The 20997-nt window shown below is 44.3% G+C and overlaps 1 protein-coding gene across 2 annotated transcripts in view; it reads right to left on the bottom strand.

Moving 5' to 3' along the window:
- Nucleotides 1-16682: 16682 nt before the first annotated feature.
- LOC128347971 (ovostatin-like) overlaps nucleotides 16683-20997 on the bottom strand; it is a 92188-nt gene continuing 87873 nt past the window's right edge. For both annotated transcript variants that reach the window (XM_053303368.1, XM_053303369.1), the window contains 2 exons: nucleotides 19220-19304; nucleotides 16683-16928 (listed from right to left, as the gene is read on the bottom strand). In XM_053303368.1, the coding sequence (XP_053159343.1) occupies nucleotides 19237-19304 (68 nt within the window). In that variant the 3' untranslated portion in view covers nucleotides 16683-16928; nucleotides 19220-19236. The remainder of the gene's footprint in view (nucleotides 16929-19219; nucleotides 19305-20997) is intronic.

Below are 20997 nucleotides of genomic sequence, written 5' to 3'. Positions count from 1 at the left end.
AAAACCTAAGGGGTATACTCATGGGTCAAATGGGCCCTAACCCAAAGGTTAGCTTTAAAAAAGCCAAACCTGCCAACACATGCTTAGCATGTGTCATTTCCTGGCTTGCTTTTTGTAACCTGGGCAGTGTTACGCTATGTAGTTCTGCCGCTCAGGGGCGTATCTAGGGTGGGGCAGGCAGGGCATGTGCCCCGGGCACCACTTGAAGGGGGGCCACCATTTTTTTAGAATTTAAAAAATGGCTGCCAAAAACAAAATGGCCATCACACATGCTCAAATGGCCTCTGCAAGGCCCTAGGTCATGCCAGACCTCACAGAGGCCATTTGAGCATGCACGGTGGCCATTTTGTTTCTGGTGGCCATTAAAAAAAAATTTTTTTTAATGGCCACTGCACATATCTGGGAAAAGTCAAATTCTCCATTTATTTTTAAAATAAACTTATGTAATAGTGATGCTACAATGCATAGCAGACAATTAGACAGGCACTTCTGTTTCGTTTTCCAAGTACGCCTCCACATAATATTTGGGTATTTCATGAGCCCCGGCATACTGAAATTTGTATTTTTCCGGCATTTTTTGTTCTGGCTACGTCCACTGCTGTATAGTTTTTGAAATATTAAAAGATTAACAAGCTTGACTTGTATTTTTCAGCTGATATTATGGTAAAGTTATCTGAAAGATGGGTGTCAGATGTTTGGACAGGGGGCGCAATTTCAGTGCTTGCCCTGGGCACTATTTTCCCTAGTTACGCCTCTGCTGCCGCTACCATTGAGGTGGTGGCGGCAACAGCAGTAGCAGTGGCAAGCGGCAGCAGCAGCAGCAAAGGCCGCCCCTTGTGGTGGTGCAGGAGCCCGGGCCACAAAGATAAATCTATCTATATATAAAACACTAAGGCAATGCGTGGCATGCTGGAGTGTACTGGAATAGGCGTGGCCTTTTAAAGCCACAGCTATGTGGTGGAGATGGTGGCGGAGACAGCAGCAAGGGCTGTTCCCATAGGCCGCCTGCCTCCCAAATGCTCTGAAATGGCCTGAAAACAGCCCAACCTGGCATTTGGGAGGAAGACAGGCCCCAGAAAGGAGCTCTCGCCACCACCTCAGTACTAGCATGCAGATGTTTTGCACAGGTAAAGCTAGTAAGATTTTAAAAATGTAATGGTTCCATAGGTGCCACAGCGGTCTTGGCTTGGGCTCCAGATCTTTTGGGGACATAGCAACACCGCTGGACCACATCTGATCACAGTCTGAGTTCCAGAGGAGCCTGGACAACCCACTTTACTTTTCTCACTGTTATCAGTCACTTTTTACCTAATCTAACATTACAACTTCCGTATGATTTGGATTTTGGAATTGCATAAACATTCTTTTAGAGTGGGCCCCCCCTTTTTTTTGGTGGGGGGGCAGCATATTTTGTGTTCATTATTGTAAATTGGATTCTGTGGTTGCAAATCCCCGTGCATGGAGTAAATGGTTAAACAACAGGGAGCAAAAAGTAAGAGTAAGTGGACAGTTCTTGCAATGAAAAAAATTAAACAATGGGGTCCCCCAAGGTTCTATGTTCAGCCACTGCTATTTAACATTAAAACATTATCTGGAATTGGGGTGAACAGTGAGGCAGTCAAGTTGATGGATGACACCAAATCATCCAGGATGGTAAACAAAATGAAAGCAGACTGTGAAGAGACCCAAAATTATCTCCTGGTTGTGGAGAAGAGAATGGCAGGTGACATTCAGAATAAATGCAAGCTGATGTGCATGGGAGGAGTTCAAATCCTGACATCATACATACATGAATGGGATCTGAACTGGCCATAATTATCCCAAATTTAAAAGGATAATTTTTAAGAGTGTGGTCCACCAAAAGGTTAAAAGGGGGAAGAGGAATCATTCAATGCTGCAAAACCCTAGATGTATTAAGAATTCTTTAGGTATCTAATGAATGAAGATTTGGAGAACAAAACTCTTTGTGTGTCTGCCATGTTAAATCAAGAGTTTGCTAGCAGTATTCAAGGGACTATAGGAAGTATAGATATTTGATATCTATATAGGCTTAGCATTTGTTTTCCTAAAAGAATGTAATGTGCATTTAGAGGGCTGTGGCAATTAAAGTGATGCCACATCTGATACCATATTAAATATGTCTTGTTTTGTGAAATAATACATTTTAAATACTATTTATGAATGCAAATTAAGATTATAGTACATTATGCATAATTTAGGATTTAGTAAGTACTTTTGAATTTTGTTTAAGGATAAATATTGCCTTGTTTCAGTAAAGGTTCATGAGGAAGAGCATTTATGCATTGTATTTTTGTTTAAGTTCAGTAAAATTCTCTTTTTGCTTGGATTGTCCCTTATCTTCATCTCTTCTTTTTTACTTTGTGAATGTTCAGGAAAGAGCTCTTGGCGCTGTGGTAAATGAAAACATCAACTCAGTGAGCAGTAGTAATAAAGAAAAGTCTCTGATGGATTGTGCCCATTAAGTGTTTCTTTCAAGTGGGTAATTCTTCAGGGTCAACAACATCTGTCATCAAGTAAGGATGATGAAGGATAAAATCTATGTACACTTTCTTGTACAGGTTTTTACAGGTTTTCATTTTATAACAAATAAAGAGGGAATCCCAGTCCAGCTGAATAACTGAGTATTGCGAAAAGCAGGATTAAAGTTTTATGTTGTTACAAGGATATGGTGCAATTCATTCTGTGTTTGTTTAACGTGGTAGACAGACAAAGAGTTTTGGATAATCAAGCTTTGGCAAATCAATTTTCAAAACATGAAGATTTTTTCAAAACAAGTTCCATGAAATTTTCTTTTAGAAAGAAATATTCTCTTTCTTGCTAGTCTGACATTTGATAAAGAGGCTGATATTTCTGGCATTTTCTTCTTAGCACAGTACATACTTTTAAGGCATCTGCACAGGAAAGAGGAGTGATTTATGGTGAAATAAGAACAAGAGAGAATCCCTCTGGGCACTGGGGGTATGTCCTGTGCGCCTAGATGTTAGGGAAGTTGGCAAACAGAGAAGATAGAACAAACAGATAGAATAAACAGAGGAGAACAGAGTGAAAGGCTGACAAGAAGAGTCTCAAGCTATCTGATGGACAATTAGCATGAAGCAATATTCTGACGATAAGGAAGTTCTGTAAGATCAACATTTCAAAATAGGTTGTGTGCTAGACATACAAGAAAAGTGGGTTGTGCTGACTTAGTTCTGGTATTCCTGTAACTCTCTTCTCATTTGGATTAAGTATGTTGGCAAATCTCAGATTTGAAGAGTTGCAAATACCCTGTTGCAAGAGTTGCAAATACCCTGAAAGTAAGACCTAGCAGTAATTTCTGATGTACCGCTAATTGCCCTAGTGCATTTTTGGGGGGCTAAAATTAATATAAGACACTGTCTTATTTTCGGGAAAACACGGGTATGTGCCCAAGGATGTATTTTGGACTAATTTTGGCTTTCTATTTGCTGAAGAATGTCATCCTCTGCTTTCAGATAACAATATGCAATGAGCAGAAGTGTCTGTAAAGGAATTGTGTAGGACAGCAATGGTCAACTGAAGACTAACATGCCACATTTGGTTCTCAGTTCACATCAGGATTCCTTCCTTCCTTTCTTTTTGCACCCACCATTATCCTTATTTCAGATTGAGAGTCTAAGGCACCACTGCATATGTGTGGTGGCCATTAACATCCCACTGCCATGTGCAGGCTGCTGGGTGCAGTCAGTGCTGCAGCTGTGTGCAGACTTCTGAGCTGCGCAGCACCACACCTGGAAAAGCAGCAGGGCGGCGGAGGGCCAAGTAAGGACCTGTTTTACTCTGCTTAAAGATACCCTGCCCTCACCCCACCAAATCACTTTGGGCACATCCCTTTAAAAAAACCCACAAGGTCTCCTGACTGATCCAGTGCTTGAGGTAGCCACCTCTAGAGATTGCATGACCACAATCAGCATGTGATCCCTTTTCTTAGCAGTGGTATGAAATCCTTGTTTATGCAACTACAGGCAAACCTTATTACTTGTGGAGGTTCTGTTACTTGCCTACTACCATGAGTAACAAAACCGCAAGTAACAAGGCATTATACCTGTGGGGAAAGGGAGGTTAGGTTCCAGAATGGACCAAAAAGGTGGGGAGAAATGTGAAAACCCCCACAAACTGACAAAATTGCTTGAAATTGAAACTGAAATTGAAACCTGAAATTGAAACTGCTTACTATACCATGTTCCCATGTGCTCAGGAATCCCGCCCCCCAAACCATGAAAGCTCGTGGGGAAAATGTTTTTTTTTCCTTTAAAAAAATGAGCCACAAAATGGCCTCCTGTCTCCTCCTGACAAAATGGCCGCTGGAAGTGATCTCCGTAGTCATTTCCGGCTCTCTATGAACAGTGGATATATGGGTTTTAATCCTGTTAGTATCCACAGATAATGAAAACAGGTGTCAATTAGACACCCACAAATACACAGAAACGCAAATAGCGAGGTTCTGTTGTATCTCTGTGAATGGCCATGGGTTTCTCATTCAGAGGAAGAAACATCTATCTGCTGTCGCATTTTTGCTACATTCTTTGTTGGCAAAGTCACTCATATCCAGTGTGATGTGATTGCTGCTGTTTATGCATCATCCCAATCAGCGGTGCTGAAGGAGACAACTTGTTCTTTTAACTTACATCATCATGAGCCTCTGGGGCTTGTAGACAGGATGTTTGGGGCTATCTGTGCAATCTAGACTGATTCTGACTGGTGAAAACCAATTGGGGAAGCTTGGATCAACTGAATGGGATGATGCATGAGTTACTGCCCTTGTTAAAAAAAAAAAAAGGCCCACTACTTACGGAGTCATCATTCTACAGGGATGACCCTGACAGTTACAGGTCAGTTTTAAAATTGGCTTCCTTCTGGGTTGGAAATGGAACAGAGATGACCTTGAAAGGTAACTGTCATATATTGAATTAGTTTGTGTAGGCTTTTTGGTTTTTTTAAAGCCTACCTTTTTACTTTAAAGGCAGCTTACAAAAAGAGATCACATCAAATCACGGAAAACAAAGCAAAACAACAGGCTGGCCTCTCTCTTTGCTGCAGGTAGAATGACTACAGATGGACACTGGTCCTTCCAGTGTCACTTTCTTGTTGTGCTTCCATTTATCTGCTATACAAATGCAACTGTATTGCTATTTTCTCAATGCAGTCAGTGTGGTATGTGCCTGGGTCACAGTAGACTGACCCTCCCCACTTTTATCTTTCCTGTTCCATCATGGTCATGCACCATATATACAGGATAACCTCATTATATGTGGATTCTATATCAGCGGTTTTGCATATTCACAGGTGTCTAATTGATACCTGATTTCAAAATCTATGGATACAAAAGGGTTAAATCCCATGTATCTATAGTTCCTAGAGGGCCGGAAGCGACTGTGGAGGTCACTTCTGGTCACCATTTTGTCCACGGGAGCCATTTTGTGCTCATTTCAGCAAAGAAATAAAATATATCTGTGATTTGGGGGACTGTTTGGACTTATTGGAGCATTTGGAGGCATTGCTGGATGCCAAGAGACCCACGGAACACAGTAGGGCACTTTATTTAGCCTGTTTTGGTGGTGGTGTTTTTTAGTCTGGAAACCTAACCCACAAGTTCCCATAGACTCAATGACACATTATCCTTGGTTTTGTTACCCATGGTAATCTGTGGGAATGGAACTCCCACAGATAATGAGGCCCACCTGTGTGTGTCTGTGTGTGGGCATGCACCTCCCCAGGGGTGCAGCAAGACACTTTTCACTGGGGCTGAAGGGACAACCACTGGGGAGGCAGGAGGGTTGGGAATAGGCAAGGGTATAGAGTGCAGCAGGATAAACTTACTACTGAGGGCAAATTTACAATCCTCTTTCCTTTGCTCTATAGTTGTCTTGAAATACTTGTACAGTGACATTCTGCAAACTAATGTAATGAGGTGAACATTAGCAATTACATCACATATCTACATAACCCAAGAAATGGCCACAAGCCATTGTATAATCACTACCAATTGTATAGCGGTTTCAGTGTGAAAGGTGCTTCACATCTCCAACCATTTTATTGGTAACATGAGCTTGAACTGCAAAAGTGACATGTTATGATAAGAAGAGAGATCCACACACTGAGCAATTGCTTCTTATATGCAGAACCAACATGTAGTTTATAACTTCTTATATTCATTCTGTTTAACTATTTTTCAGAAAACAGAACAGCCTACGGGATCATTCCTTCTAGTCTTGTATTTTGTTGCCATCGGTGCAAGTGCAACACATGCCAAGAATCTTCCTCTGCACATGGAAAGAATCTGTCCAGTGGCATCTGTGAGCAGTGCAGATTCTGGCTGTGTTCACTTCTACGAAGTCCCAACTGCCTCACACAAGTATGAACTGTCTTGAGGCAACTGCTTCTCAAAACCAAATGACTCCCCTGGTGCCACCATTTGCCAGGCCAGGAAAGCAGTTAAGAAGCTTCACTTTAAAACTAAATTAATATCTTCTGTTTTACAGAAGTATCACAATACCAATTGCAGGGGAGCAACAGCAGGAGAGAGGGCATGCCTGTGGGCTTTTCAGAGGCATCTGGTGGTAGGGATGTGCACGGAACCACGGCTGGGTGGTTCGGAAGCAGCGGGGTGGTGCTTTAAGGGAAAGGGAGGGTGCATTTACCCCTCCTGCTGCTTTCCCCCCGCCCAGCGTCAGTTTTTTGTAAAAACCTTTGGGGTGGCAGCAGACCTCCCTGCTGCCCCATTGCCCTCCTCGGCCAGAAGTGACCGGAAGTACCGGCCGCACATGCGCCCACTGCATGTGCGTCAGACGCGGGCACACGCGCACATGTGGTGGCGCCCAGTACTTCCTGCTACTTCTGGCCGAGGAGAGCAATGGGGCAGCAGGGAGGTACGCTGACGCACTGAAGGTTTTTATGAAAAACAGATGCCAGCAGCAAGACAGCAGCTGGAAGGGTAAGTGCACCCTCCCCCACCCTTAAAGCGCCACCCACAGCGTTGAACATTGAACCCCCCCCCCGCCACCGGCGGTGTTCAAACTGGTTCGGGCCAGTAAAAGGTTCATGCACATCCTACCATCCCTATCTGGTGGGCCACTGTGGGAAACAAGAGGTTGGACTAGGCAGGCCTTGGGTCTGATCCAACAGAGCTATTAAGTTTTTCACCTTCTTTCCAGTCACCTGGCATTCTGTGTGTGCTAGTCTCTTGTCAACTTTGCAATGCGTGGACCAATATGAACTCAATTGGGTAGGGACACTTCATGGTGTAGCTTGTAATGATGTTTTCCTGGCTGTCCATGGTATCCTTAAAAATCTTCTCCAGCACCAAAGTTCAAAAGTGTGAATGCTTTTTCTATCTTGCTTCTTCAAAGTCCAGCTTTCTCATCCATAGAGTGTCATGGGGAAAACCATTGTCAGAACAATTCTAATCTTTGTAGGTATAGACATGACACAGCTTCTAGATATCCTTTCCAAGGCTTTCATTGCAACCCTGCCAAGTGCTAGTCTGTGGTGTATTTCTTGACTGCTGGATCCTTTACTGTTGATAGTCGATCCTAAAAAGCAGAAGCTACCCACCATTTCAATGTCTTCATTATCAAACTACCACACCACACACAGTCACACAGTATTCCAGCTTCCTATTGCCTGGGCTTACAATAGTGTGTTCTCTACCTTTCCTTCCTCCAGTGGTAAACCCCTAGGCTTGCCAATTCCTCCTATGTCCATCAAGAATTGTGTTGATGTATTTATTATATTTGTACACCGCCCCAAACTTCTGTCTCTGGGTGGTTTATAACAACATAAAACAAATTAAAACAGACATAAAAACCTTACGTCTTCACACCTATTCATTCAAATGGGCCCAGTTTCCATTTTATCTCTGCATTTTCTGTCTTTCTAGAATCATCTTCCTGTTTTCCTGCCCCAATTTGAGGTTCATAGATAATTTAATTTCAATAAACATCTTCCTAATTCATTTTACAGTTATGTGTAGTCTCCTTGTTGTATAGTAAAGGCCATTTGATTCAGATACCAAATTAATCTTGTGTTGCCTCCTCTATACTGTTGTCATCATAGGCGGACTTTAGGGATGCTTGTTAAGGTTCCCTGCAAGGCATCAACAATAGCTGATGTGGAGGCTACAGTATTTTGATTGTGCAGTTTACAGATTTTGGTGGTTCTTCCCTGTTTGTTCAGGGCACTGGCCATGTATTGGAATTTCTCTTACTTCAAAGTGAGACATTTAAGATAGTTCATGCCTTTTCTCTTGTATTTGTTATCTGTACTTTGCCGCTCCCCACCCCCTTTATATGCCTGAGTTGTATTTCTGGTGCTGAGGTTCTAAGCTACTGAAATGTTAGGAATCTGAGAATTGAAAGAATTGCAGGGGGAGCATTGCCACACTTTGCCTCCCTGTGGCTAAACCCCCTCCCCTCCCCTCAAAAAGACAGCACAGTGGCTGATGCAGAGCAACCATCTTTCTAGGGGCATAACTGAGATGTGTTCCATGCAGAGAGGCTGCTCCTCAGTGCCAGATTTAGGCATATATTAGTTCAGCTACAGCATAGGACTCTTCATTCTGAGGGGCCCCTGAATACCAAAAAAAGAGATAAATTTCAAGTTTTGCATAATTGGTTCAAAAATAACAGAGAAAGGGAAAAAAGATTTGCACAGATATTAATGTTCTGATTAGACCAAAAACATTTTTTTTATTTATTAAACTGCCTAACCCAGATGGCTCTAGCAGTTAGCATAAATAAAAACAGATTAAAACAATGTAAAGCCCTTGAACAATTAAACATTAAAACATTTGGTACTGAGACAGGCACCAAAGACAGCAACAGAGCAGGCACAGCAAATGATACGGAAGTGCTAGAAGCCTCCATTCCAAGCCCTGGATCCCCAACGATGGAAGGATCTGTAGGCACAGGGCGGGTGTCCTGAGAGGTACTTGGCACCGACGCCATGGTCTTCTGAGGGGTAAGAGCTCTTTCCCACAAGAGGGAGTGCAAATGACTCGCCCAGTTTTTACGGGCTTGCTTGGTAAACTTGAGGCAATGCGCACAGGAGTCTACCTTGTGCGTTTCTCCAAGACTAATTAAGCAGTGAGAATGCCCATCCAAGAAAGGAATTTTCACTCTACAGAGCGAGCAGCGTTTGAAAATAACCTTTCCGGCCATGCAGTGGGGGCCAGAGAGGGACAGTATAACTCTCTCAGGAGAAACTCCCTCAGAAAAAACTATGTCAGAAAAATTGGTTTGTTTGCTTTAAATAGGAAAAAAAATATCGGCCCTCCGATAGCGGGAAAATCAATGGACAGAAGCTAGAAGGAAAATAATGCTCCTGACTGCTGTAAGGGGCAAGACTTACACCTGACAAAGGTGCTCTTTTTGAGGAGAAAAAAATTGCTAGAATAGGCAGGGGCCAAGAGGAGTTCCCAACCCCAACATAAAAATTGTAGCGGCAAGCTTCCCTCAGCCAAAAAAGGTGGGAAGTAGGGTGGACGGCGGGGGGTGGGGGTAACCCGGGCAGAATACAAAACGCAAATGGAGAAAGGCAGGGAAAAATTCACGGAGAAGAGGCAGGAATAAAATATATAACTAAACAAGAATAGGGCTGAGTGAACGGAGTAATTTAATCTTGTTTTTAAAAGTGTAGAGAGCAAGAGAAAAACCAACAAGCTGTTGATCCCTCGGCGGCTGACAAAGAACTGAATAGGAGGGGAGTGAGAATGAGGCTGGAAGGGGATGAGCCACCACCAAAAATCAGAGAGCTTGTGAGATTCTGATTGTGAGATTCGCAGGCACAGAGCCCATGTGTAATGGACAGAGACCCTGATGAAGAATAAAACAATTAAACATTAAAACATTTTACATTTAAACATTTTAAATTTACCATATTGAGTTTATAAATCTGTGCAGAAATAATGAAGTTATATTGTAATTGTAATAGACCATGGCCCAGTTTAGACAAACGCCAACCATCACTGTTACAGACAGTGTTTGCCTCTTCACACGAACCCTGCTGTAACCGTGAGCAGCACAGTAAGGAGGTCTGAGTGATGCACTGAGGCAGAACTTCCAGTTCATCTTGTAATGCTATGGGACATTTTAAGCTTGACAAAGTTTAGGGCCAGCTCATAGAGGCGATTCACATGACCTCTCAAAAGCGGGCTAAGGGAGCCCAGCCCACTTTCGAGTGGTCATGAGAACTGCCGGGACCCATATGGCTCCCGACGGTTAGCCCGCTTAATTCCCCCTGCCCCTTTAAATGAGATTAGTGGAGAGAGCACTCTGCTAACCCCGTTCTGGCGATCATGAGTCACCACGGCGTGGCTTTGTGCCATGGCAACTCACAAGGAGACCCCCGACAAGGAGGCTCCAACAAGCCTCCCGGTGTTGGGGGTCTTCCCAGAATGCCCTGTGCACTCGTGTAGGGCATTCTGGGACTTCCAGGTGCAAGGTGCCCCCCGATCCCCGCCGCCCTTACTGGCTCTGTGATGGAGCCAGAGTCGTGTGGGCATCCACCCACTCTCCCCACAGAGCCCTGTAGGATCTACACACTGATAGTGTGTAGAGCCTCAGAGTCTTGCTGAATAGGGGTGTGTGTGTGTGTATGCCTGCAGAAGCGGTCTTTCCTCTCCAAAAGGTAAAGTGAAGTCACTCCACCTCACCACCGATGTAGGCTCTGATGTTTGGCAAAACTCCAGTTGAGCTATGAGCCACTAGGGATGTGCATGGAACCGGCTGGCCTGGTTTGCTTCAAGACCAGACCGGACTCGACCCCAGTCCAGTTCGGTCCATAATCTTATTCCCCCTTGGGGGAGTTCCTGGAGGCAGCAGGGTGAGGGGTGTATGCAGAGGTTCCCCTCCCTCCACCAGCCTTCATTATGCCCCCCTCCTGCCAGTTCGGCTAGCTCTTCGCCCGTTCAAGCGCTCTTCGGCTGGTTTTCGGTCTGCACCCAGTGGCATGGAGGCAGTTTTGGAGGATGCACACCTGCGCACTTGGCCACTTTGAGTATGCAGGCCACCACACCACCGGGTGAAGGCTGAAAACTGGTGAAGAGCCAGCTAACCCTGCCAGAGGGAAACATAGCGAAGTTCGGCATGGGGAGGGGGAACCTCCGCAGACCCACCCCTCTCTGCCTCCAGGAACTCCCCCAAGGAGTGATAAGGCAATTAATTAATTATTATTATTATTTTACTAAAATGGTCCGCGAACCCCCCGAACACTTGGGGGCGTTTGGTCCGGGGTCAGACCGAACAGGGGGTGGTTTGGTTCGACCCCAAACTGTCAAACCGAACCAGTTGACAGCAAACTTGTTTGCACACCCCTAGTGGCTACTGAGAAGGCCCAACGCCAGTTCACTGCTAGACAAACTGGTGGCACTCTTGAGATGGACCTCTTGCTAATGATCTTAATCAGCAGTAGGGATCTTGCAGAAAAAAACCTTCTCAGGTAACCAAGACGAAACTATTCATGGCTTCATAACAGTAATAACTAGTACTTTATATTTTGCCCAGCAACATATCAGCAGCCAGATAGACACAGTTCATGGAGACATTGAGAATTATAATTTAGTTTCAACTGAAGTAGTATTTAAGTTGCATGGAGGGGCAGATCAGAGGAAACACACACTCCCCCGCATTTAGTGGGTTCTTTGCGGATAAAATCTCCTGTATCCGGGCCAACTTGGACTCCACTCTTCCTGCAGGGTCTCTGAGGGAGGTATCCAGCAATCCCTCTTGCAGTGTTAGGTTGGATCAGTTTCAATCTGTGACTCCTGATGACATGGACAAGCTGATTGGAGTGGTACGGCCTACCACTTATTCTCTGGATACTTGCCCAACCTGGCTGCTTCGATCTAGCGGAAATATTGTTGGAGATGGCCTAGTTAATATCATAAATGCATTGCTGAGGGAGGGTAGGGTCCCTCCTTGTTTGAAGGAGGCAATAGTTAGACCTCTTCTTAAGAAGCCTTCCCTGGATCCCTCAGCGATAGATAGTTATAGGTCAATCTCCAGTCTCCGCTGGCTGGGCAAGGTAATTGCAAGGGTGGTGGCCAACCCGCTCCAGGTGGTTTTGGAGGAAACTGATTATCTAGACCCATTTCAAAATGGCTTTAGAACGGGCTATGGGGTTGAGACAGACTTGGTCGGCCTGATGGATGACCTTTACTGGGGAATCGACAGAGGGAGTGTGACTCTGTTGGTCCTCTTGGATCTCTCGGCGGCGTTCGATACCATTGACCATGGTATCCTTCTGGGTCGCCTGGGGGAGTTGGGAATAGGAGGCACTACTTTGCAGTGGTTCCGTTCCTATCCCAGACGGTGGAGCTTGGTGACAGTCACTCCTCAAAGCAGGAGCTGTTATATGGAGTCCCCCAGGGCTCCATTCTGTCACCAATGCTTTTCAATATCTACATGAAGCCACTGGGTGAGGTCATCAGGAGATTTGGTGCTGGGTGTTATGAGTATGCTGACGACACACAAATCTACTTCTCTCTTTCATCTTCAGGAAATGGCACTCATTTTCTAAATGCCTGCCTAAAGGCAGTAATGGGCTGGATGAGGTAGAACAAATTGAAGCTGAATCCAAGCAAGATGGAGGTGCTCATTGTGGGGGCTCAGAATCTAAGGGGTGAGTTAGATCTTCTTGTGCTGGATGGGGTTACACTTCCCCAGAATGAGCAGGTGCGCAGCTTGGAAGTACTCCTGGACCCAGGCCTTACGCTGCTATCTTAGGTGGAGGCCATGGCCAGGAGTGCTTTCTATCAGCTTTGGCTGATTCAACAGCTGCACCCATTCCTTGAAGAGGATGACCTCAAAACAGTGGTGCATCAGCTGGTAACCTCCCAACTTGACTGTTGCAACGTGCTCTATGTGGGGCTGCCTTTGTACATAGTTCGGTTAGTTCAGAATGCGGCAGCCAGATTGGTCTATGGGGTAACCCAGAGAGACCATATTACATCTGTTTTGAAACAGTTACACTAGTTGTTGATATGTTTCTGGGCAAAATACAAAGTGCTGGTTATTACCTTTAAAGATCTGAATGGCTTAGGCCCGAGTTACCTCAAGGGCGCCTTCTTCTGCGTGATCCTTATAGCACATTAAGGTCATCAGAGAAGGTTCATCTCCAGTTACCACCAGCTTGTCTTGTGGTGACTCAAAGGCGGACCTTCTCTATAGCTGCTCCGGGGCTGTGGAATGCACTCCCCGCGGAAAATCTGTAATTTGAATTTTCTATTAGCCTTCAGGAGAGCCCTTAAAATGTGTCTGTTTAGCCTGGCTTTTCAGGGTTTTTAAATAGGTTTTAATATTTTAACCCGGTTTCAGGGTTTTGAATTACTGTGACTGTTTAATTGTTGTTTTAAATCTTTTTAGAATTGTTTAATTGTTGTTATATTGTTTTTTAATTTTTGTTTTAGCTCTTTACTGTTTTAATGGTTTGTTTTAATTGTAAACCACCCTGAGCCATTTTGGAAGGGTGGTATAAAAATCAAATCAAATAAATAAATAAAATAAATTATGAGTCTGAGTAATGGCATGGTAGGAGTATATGTACACTCACATCCCTTTATTATATGTGGATAGGGCTGTGTAGAACTTAGTGATCAAGGGTTCAAAGTCTCAAGGGTTCAAAGTCAAGGGATGTGCCAGGAGTATATCAGGACATTTGTGAGAGACATCAATACATGCTCTTGGTGGCTTCTCCAGCGATGCTCTGGTTGTCTTGGGCTATGGGACGGCGAGATCATGTCTGCACCAACACATTATGGATATGGAGAAACAGATGGACAGGAGCCAGATAGGGGTTGACACTTATATAGGTAATCAAACATCACTGTCCAGCCCAGCAAGATACCTTAATAAAATATTAGTACCTAGTTTCCGGAAGGCTCTGACGCTGGCCCAGTGTAATGCCTTAGAAATGGCTGTCCAGGAGGGGAGATACTGTAAGATCCCCTATAAGGAGCATGTCTGCCCTTGTGGTTCTGGGGAAGTGGAGTCAACAGCCTACATTATCTTGAATTGTCAGTTTTATTGAACTTTGCAGGAGAGATATATAAGTCCTTTTTTAACAGCATACCCCAGTTATTCTGAGCAGTCCTATTTGGAATTACTTTTGACAGACCATTGGGATGTAGTATCTTATAACGTGGCAAAGTATTGTTTTCTGGCTAACAAGACTAGGATAAGAAATGTTGAGAAGCGAGATATGGGGTTGGATTGAATTAAATTTTAGATCATTATAATGCATGGAGCCCTCAGTTTTATGTAATGGATGAACTCGGGTGTTATGGTTGTTTTATGTTTTAACAGTTCATTACTCTATTTGACCCAAGTTCACTTTTATGTAAAGTTCGCTTTTATGTAAAGCTTTTGTACTTTGTGTTTTGCTGGCCAAATGACTGTAACAATAAAGATTTGATTTGATTTACATGCTCTTGGTGCTTCCCTCTTTCACTTGCATGTGCTAGAAAACTGGCTCACAGAATGAAGCTCAGAGCACTGTGTGAATGCACTTGGAGGTCACTTTTTAATGTGTGCATGCCTGTAGCATAGCCGTGAATCAAAAGCTGCTGTACCACCACTTGGCTGGCTGCTCCATTGTTAGTGCTGCTGCTGCCACTGAACCACCACCTCCTCCTAGGGAATGATGCATCCTGTCAGCCACTTGCCTGAGGACCAAGGAGGCAGTTGAGAGTATAATACTTTCTTTCCTAGCAGGAGAAGGGGGCAGTAATACCAAGGGGACAGGCATCCTTGTGCAGGGAACTCCAGGCATTGCCAACCTCCTTGCTGATATATATAACTTATCCCTGTAATCGGGCTCTGTACCAGAGGAATGGAAAGTAGCAAATGTAACACCGATTTTCAAAAAGGGATCCAGGGGCAATCCAGGAAATTACAGGCCAGATACCTCAACGTCCGTTCCAGGAAAATTGATGGAAAGCATCCTCAAGGATAAAATTGTAAAGCACGTAGAAGAACAGGCCCTGCTTGGAGTGAACCAGCATGGCTTCCGCAAAGGTAAATCTTGCCTCACAAACCTTTTGGACTTCTTTGAGAGTGTCAACAAGTGTGTGGATCAAGGTGATCCAGTTGACATAGTATGCCTGGACTTCCAAAAAGCTTTTGACAAAGTTCCTCATCAAAGACTCCTGAGGAAACTTAGCGGTCATGGGATAAGGGGACAAGTACATATGTGGATTGCTAACTGGTTGAAAGACAGGAAACAGAGGGTAGGTATAAATGGAGAGTTTTCACAATGGAGGAATGTAAGAAGTGGGGTCCCCCAGGGATCTGTACTGGGACCAGTGCTTTTTAATTTATTCATAAATGATCCAGAAGTAGGGGTAAGCAGAGAGGTGGCCAAATTTGCAGATGATACCAAACTCAGGTAGTAAAATTCCGAACTGACTGTGAGGAGCTCCAAATGGATCTCTCCAAACTGGGGGAGTGGGCAACAAAATGGCAAACGCGGTTCAACGTTGGCAAGTGTAAAGTGATGCACATTGGGATGAAAAACCCCAACTTCAAGTATACGCTGATGGGATCTGAGCTGTCAGTGGCTGACTAGGAGAGGGATCTTGGGGTCGTGGTGGACAGCTCATTGAAAGTGTCGACTCAATGTGCGGCAGCTGTGAAAAAGGCCAATTCCATGCTAAGGATCATTAGGAAGGGGATTGAAAATAAAATGGCTAATATTATAATGCCCTTATACAAAACTATGGTGCGGGCACACTTGGAGTACTGCGTACAATTCTGGTCACCACATCTAACAAAGGACATTGTAGAGCTGGAAAAGTTGCAGAAGAGGGCAACGAAGATGATCAGGGGCCTAGAACACCTTTCTTATGAAGCAAGGCTACAACACCTGAGGCTTTTTAGTTTAGAAAAAAGACTACTGCGGGAAGACATGATAGAGGTCTATAAAATCATGCATGGTGTGGAGAAAGTGGATAGAGAGAAATTCTTCTCCCTCTCACATAACATTAGAGCCAAGGGTCTACCCATGAAATTGATTGGCAGGAAATCTAGGACCAACAAACGGAAGTACTTTTTCACATAATGCATAATCAACTTGTGGGATTCTCTGCCACAAGATGTGGTGACAGCCAACAACCTGGATGGCTTTAAGAGGGTTTTGGATAACTTCATGGAGGAGACGTCTATCAACGGCTACTGGTCAGAGGGCTGTGGGCCACCTCCAGCCTGAAAGGCAGGAGTACCGGTTGCAGGGGAGTAAAAGCAGGAGAGAGGGCATGCCCTCAACAACTGCCTGTGGCTTCCAGCGGCATCTGGTGGGCCACTGTGTGAAACAGGATGCTGGACTAGATGGGCCTTGGGCCTGAACCAGCAGGGCTGTTCTTCTTATGTTCTAACTCACTTGCTGCCACTAAGGCCAATATGGCTATCTTGCAAGGAAAGGAAATGCCTTACAGAGGCAACACACACACACTTTATAGATTATATATAATAGCCATGACCTGCTTCATACATGTGCAAATAGGAATGCACAAATGTTGAGGCTACAATACTGATAGGAAGTGCTAGGGTTATTTGCTACCACAGAAGAAAAACAGGTTTGTGCTTTTCAGCACCAGAACTCTTTCTGCTCATATCCCATTGGGTTGACCAAAAAATCCAACTCCGCCACAATTTTTAATTCTGGATTGTTTTTAATAAAGGCTTTTTTTTTTTAAAGACAGCAACAGAGCAGAGGCCTATCTGAATGGCTGTCACAATCAGATATTTTATTCAGCGGGTAAAACAATCAAAATATTGATCTGGATCTTGAGAAAGTTTACAACTAGGTCTCTGCCTACGTTACGCTACCATCCAGAGTATTTTCTTTGGACATTTTCTGGAATGACTTCCTGATCCAGATTAGGCTCAAGGATAGTGCTGTTGGAGAAGAGAGAGAGAGAGAAAGGTATACAAATACATGTCTATAAAGCTCTGGAGCATTTCTCCCCATCCCCTGAAATGCTGCATAGCAGCAGTTGTATGATATAGGACTTTAGTTCTAGCAAAATAAAGCAGGGCCACACCAGGAGCAGGAAAAATGTAACAGGCAAAGCCATGTGGTGCAACCATAATTTAACAAACAGTTTTCAAAGGTTGTTTGATTGTTTTCATCAGGAAAACTTGTTCAGCAGTTAGAAAGACACAAAAGCATTGCAACGATAGAGGAGCTATGGTCTCCAAGCATGACTGTGTTTTTCTATTCACACCCTTAAAAAAAAAAAAAAAAGCCTGTTTCAGGACTCTTTGGAAGAGGAGCATAGCAAGGTTGGAATAGGCTCTAGGACAAAAAGTGAAGATGGGCCCCTGCCCCTTCCACCTCCCTGCCTCCTCCTTCAAAGCAGCAAGAGTAAAGAACAACCTGACACTCAGCTGGCAGACCCCCCCCTCCCCCGGGACCTTTGTTCCCCCCGGACCCCACCTCACCTTGTTCAATTATGGCTACACCCCTGCTTTGGAGTCTTTACATGTGCTCATGGGGACTGTACTGGGTATGTGGGTTGCTAGAGAAAAGGGCTTCAAGACAGGTTGAGAGATCTGGAAGTGGAATGCTAGAAGACCCATTGTCATCCACCTTTTTCTTTTGTCTCACTGCTGCCTTTGATCAAGCAGGTACTAAAACGCTACAAAACACTGTAGAGGCAAGTGCAATGGCGTGAGTGTAGTCAGCATGCACAACAACGCCTCTCACCCTCACAATCTGGAAAAATAAGTGTTGCTGGTCTTAAATAAACCCCACCAGTAGTCTCACATCCAATCTCTGTTGTTGTGCTCTTCTACTTAGAAAGGAACCATATGTTTGGCTGCTTCCTCACATTAAAAACATCTTCCTGAGTTTGTGAAGAGGAGTGTTCTAGCCATCCCAGCCTTCCTCTTCCCAAACAAGAAGATGATGTGGCTATACCTTTTGATGTCCAGTCTTCCAAAGGGACATCTAGATTTAGAAAGGTGTTGAGAATAGTGCAAGGAGAGAAGGGCTAAAGACCTGTTATTGTCTTTATTAGACAATAACAAGCTGACAGACAATTTTAAAAACTGATGATTGCAAGCTGAAAAAAGCAGATGAGACGATTGAAAATACGAGGTTAAGGCACTTGCTCCCTTAAGCTCATTTTAGAGGGAGGCTCCATAGGTGGGTTTGCCACCGTGGTGCCGCCGGGATCAGGCCTGATCCTGGCAGCACACGCGTGAGTGTGAAACCGGGCTGGGCTTCCTTAGCCTGGTTTTGTATGCAGGTATGAATAGCCTCACAGTTTGGCTAGCTATGCTTATATCAATAAGCAGAGGAGAAGCAATTTAAATTGTAACTAAAATCATAGTTTAAGTTGAAAGTGGCAAACACACATACAGCACTCAGGTTCCCACATATTCCCCACCTCATTGCCATTATTTGGGCAGTGGAATGTTGGCAACCCTAATTCAGTAGATAAGTGTTTTTTAAAAGTAGGTGCCACCAAGAAGATCCAGACTGGGACCACAACAGGGGCAAAGGGTCAAAGCTATTCTCCCTGCATGCCAGGTCGTGATCTGGATTGCCTCCCCTTTGGCTCCTGTATAGAACAGCCACCCACAGCAGCAGTAGTCTGGCCATTTATGCCTGTAATTGTGTTGGGAAAGGGGTTGATGGGAAAATACAAACATGGGAAAGGGATGTGAGGCAAGGAGAGCCAGAATGGTAGGCTCCATAAACAGCTCTAGTGTTTGGCACTGGAATGCGGAGAAGAGGCCAGTTGTGGAACTGAGGTGCTACATGGTGTTCCACTTTGGGCCCAGAGGAAGGCACTTTCATGCCAAGAGGCATCAATAGAAAAGATCTGGAAAAGGAACGGAATGAGGGGATAGCACTTTGCTATTTTCTTGACTAAGTTTTAATCTTTATTTCCATTGTTTATTGCTCAAAGCCTCTTCAATTAGGCAATCTACTCATCCAGACAAGTTAACTAATATCAGTGGTCGGCCTGCATGCAGTCACATTAGCTGGTGCAGAAGCTCAACCTTATACTTGCTCTCCCACTTCTTTCGAAGCTCAAAGCAAATAGATACAGTAAATCGCGATCCATAGTGTGCTTGAGCTCTTTAGTTATAGACGTGTTGCTCCTCTTTGTCCTTTCCATCACCCATTCTTCTACTTCTTGCAGCTGTTGCTATTTTAGTTAGCATCCCTTGCTTACCTGTCTCTTGAGCAATTTCAGTCTGAAGCCGAAGGTTCCAGTCTGAGCTGGCAAGGGTTGTAATATTCAGCCTGCGCATACTCATCTGGCAGGAGAGAGAGGGAGGGAGGACAGTCATAAATCACAAGTTGCTTGGATCCACCTATACTACAATACAGCTGTGCTGGTGAATTTCCCTGTTCAGGTGTTCAATAAGAAGGGGATCACTCTAAATATTAGCAGAGCTAAGTAAGAGCTTTTCCAGACAGTTGTTTATTCCTGCATGGCCCCCAATTCTCAGGAGTGATTTTGTGGACATTCTCCACATTTCTATAACCACCATAAGATCTGCACAACAATCCATGAAACACTTATGTCTTCGCGTATTACATTTATTCTAATCTGATTTCAAAAAAGGAATAACCTTGGGAGGAAAGGTGCAAGTGGACTGTAGTACAGCTTATTAAAAAGAAAGAAAGATTATCTGTGTAGGGGGCAACTCATATATCCCCCTCACTACTGCACATCTGAGCACATCTTTGTTCCTGGGAACACTCTTTTGAAGTTCTCTTCTAAATTGGTGACTATCTACCCAGGATATTTTCAACTTTCTTCTATACATCCATGTTTCAAAAGCCTCAAGCCAAAAGCAAACTGACAAATATTGATGGCAATAATAATATTGGGGGGTGGGAGCAAAAGATCATAATACAAACTGGCTTTGGTTTAAAAAAAAAAAAATTGCAGGAGGTGAGAGCCAAAAGAAAGTGTTCCCAGGAACAAAGATGTGCTCAGGTGCAGTAGTGAAACAATTAAAACATTTAAAACCCAGTATTAATTTTTTTAAAAACTATACATCTAATTAAAAGCCTGGGTGTGTAAATGTGTCTTCAGTGCCTTTTAAAAAGTTGCCAGAGATGGAGAGGCTCTTATTTCAACAGGGAGCGCATTCCAAAGTCCAGGAGCAGCAACGGAGAAGGCCAGTTCCCGAGTAGCCGCTAGACGTGGACTAACCTCTCCAGATGATCTTAACAGGCGGTGGACATTCTCTTAAATACCCAGGGCCTAAGCTGTTTAGATGTGACCTTGGTGGCACAGTGGGCAAATGCTTAACTAATAAGCAGAAGGTTGCCACTTTGAATCCCCGCTGCTACTATATTGGGCAGCAGCGATATAGAAAGATGTTGAAGCATCATCTCATACTGCGTAGGAGGTGGCAATGGTAAACCCCTCCTGTATTCTACCAAAGAAAACCACAGGGCTCTGTGGGCGCCAGGAGCAGAAATCAACTTGATGGCACACTTTGACTTTTTAAGCTGTTTAGGGCTTAATAGGTACTGTAATAACCTTGTATTTTGCCTGGAAACGTATCGGCAGCCAGTGTAGTTCTTTCAACACAGGAGTAATATGGTCTCTCCTAGATGACCCAGAGACCACCTGGCTGACGCATTCTGGACCAACTGCAGTTTCCGGACTATATACAAGGGCAGCCCCACATAGTGGGCATTGCAGTAATCCAGCCTAGAGGTTAGCAGCATATTTGAAGTTTTTTTTTTTTTTTGGAGGTTGTTCATCTCAAGAAACGGATGCAGCTGGCGTATCAGCCGAAGCTGATAAAAAGCAACTCTGACTACCGCCTCAACCTGCGACACCAGGGAGAGATTTGGATCCAGCACCCTCAGACTGCGTACCTGTTCCTTCTGGGGGAGCATGACCCCATCCAGAACTGGCAGATGAAAACTGTCTCCTGAGTTCTGATCCCGCACAATAAGTACCTCTGTCTTATCTGGATTCAGCCT

Source organism: Hemicordylus capensis, chromosome 2 (genome assembly GCF_027244095.1).
Source record: "Hemicordylus capensis ecotype Gifberg chromosome 2, rHemCap1.1.pri, whole genome shotgun sequence".
Lineage (NCBI taxonomy): Eukaryota > Metazoa > Chordata > Lepidosauria > Squamata > Cordylidae > Hemicordylus > Hemicordylus capensis.
The sequence above is the reverse complement of the archived record's forward strand: the minus strand, read 5'-3'. Positions and strand labels throughout refer to the sequence as shown.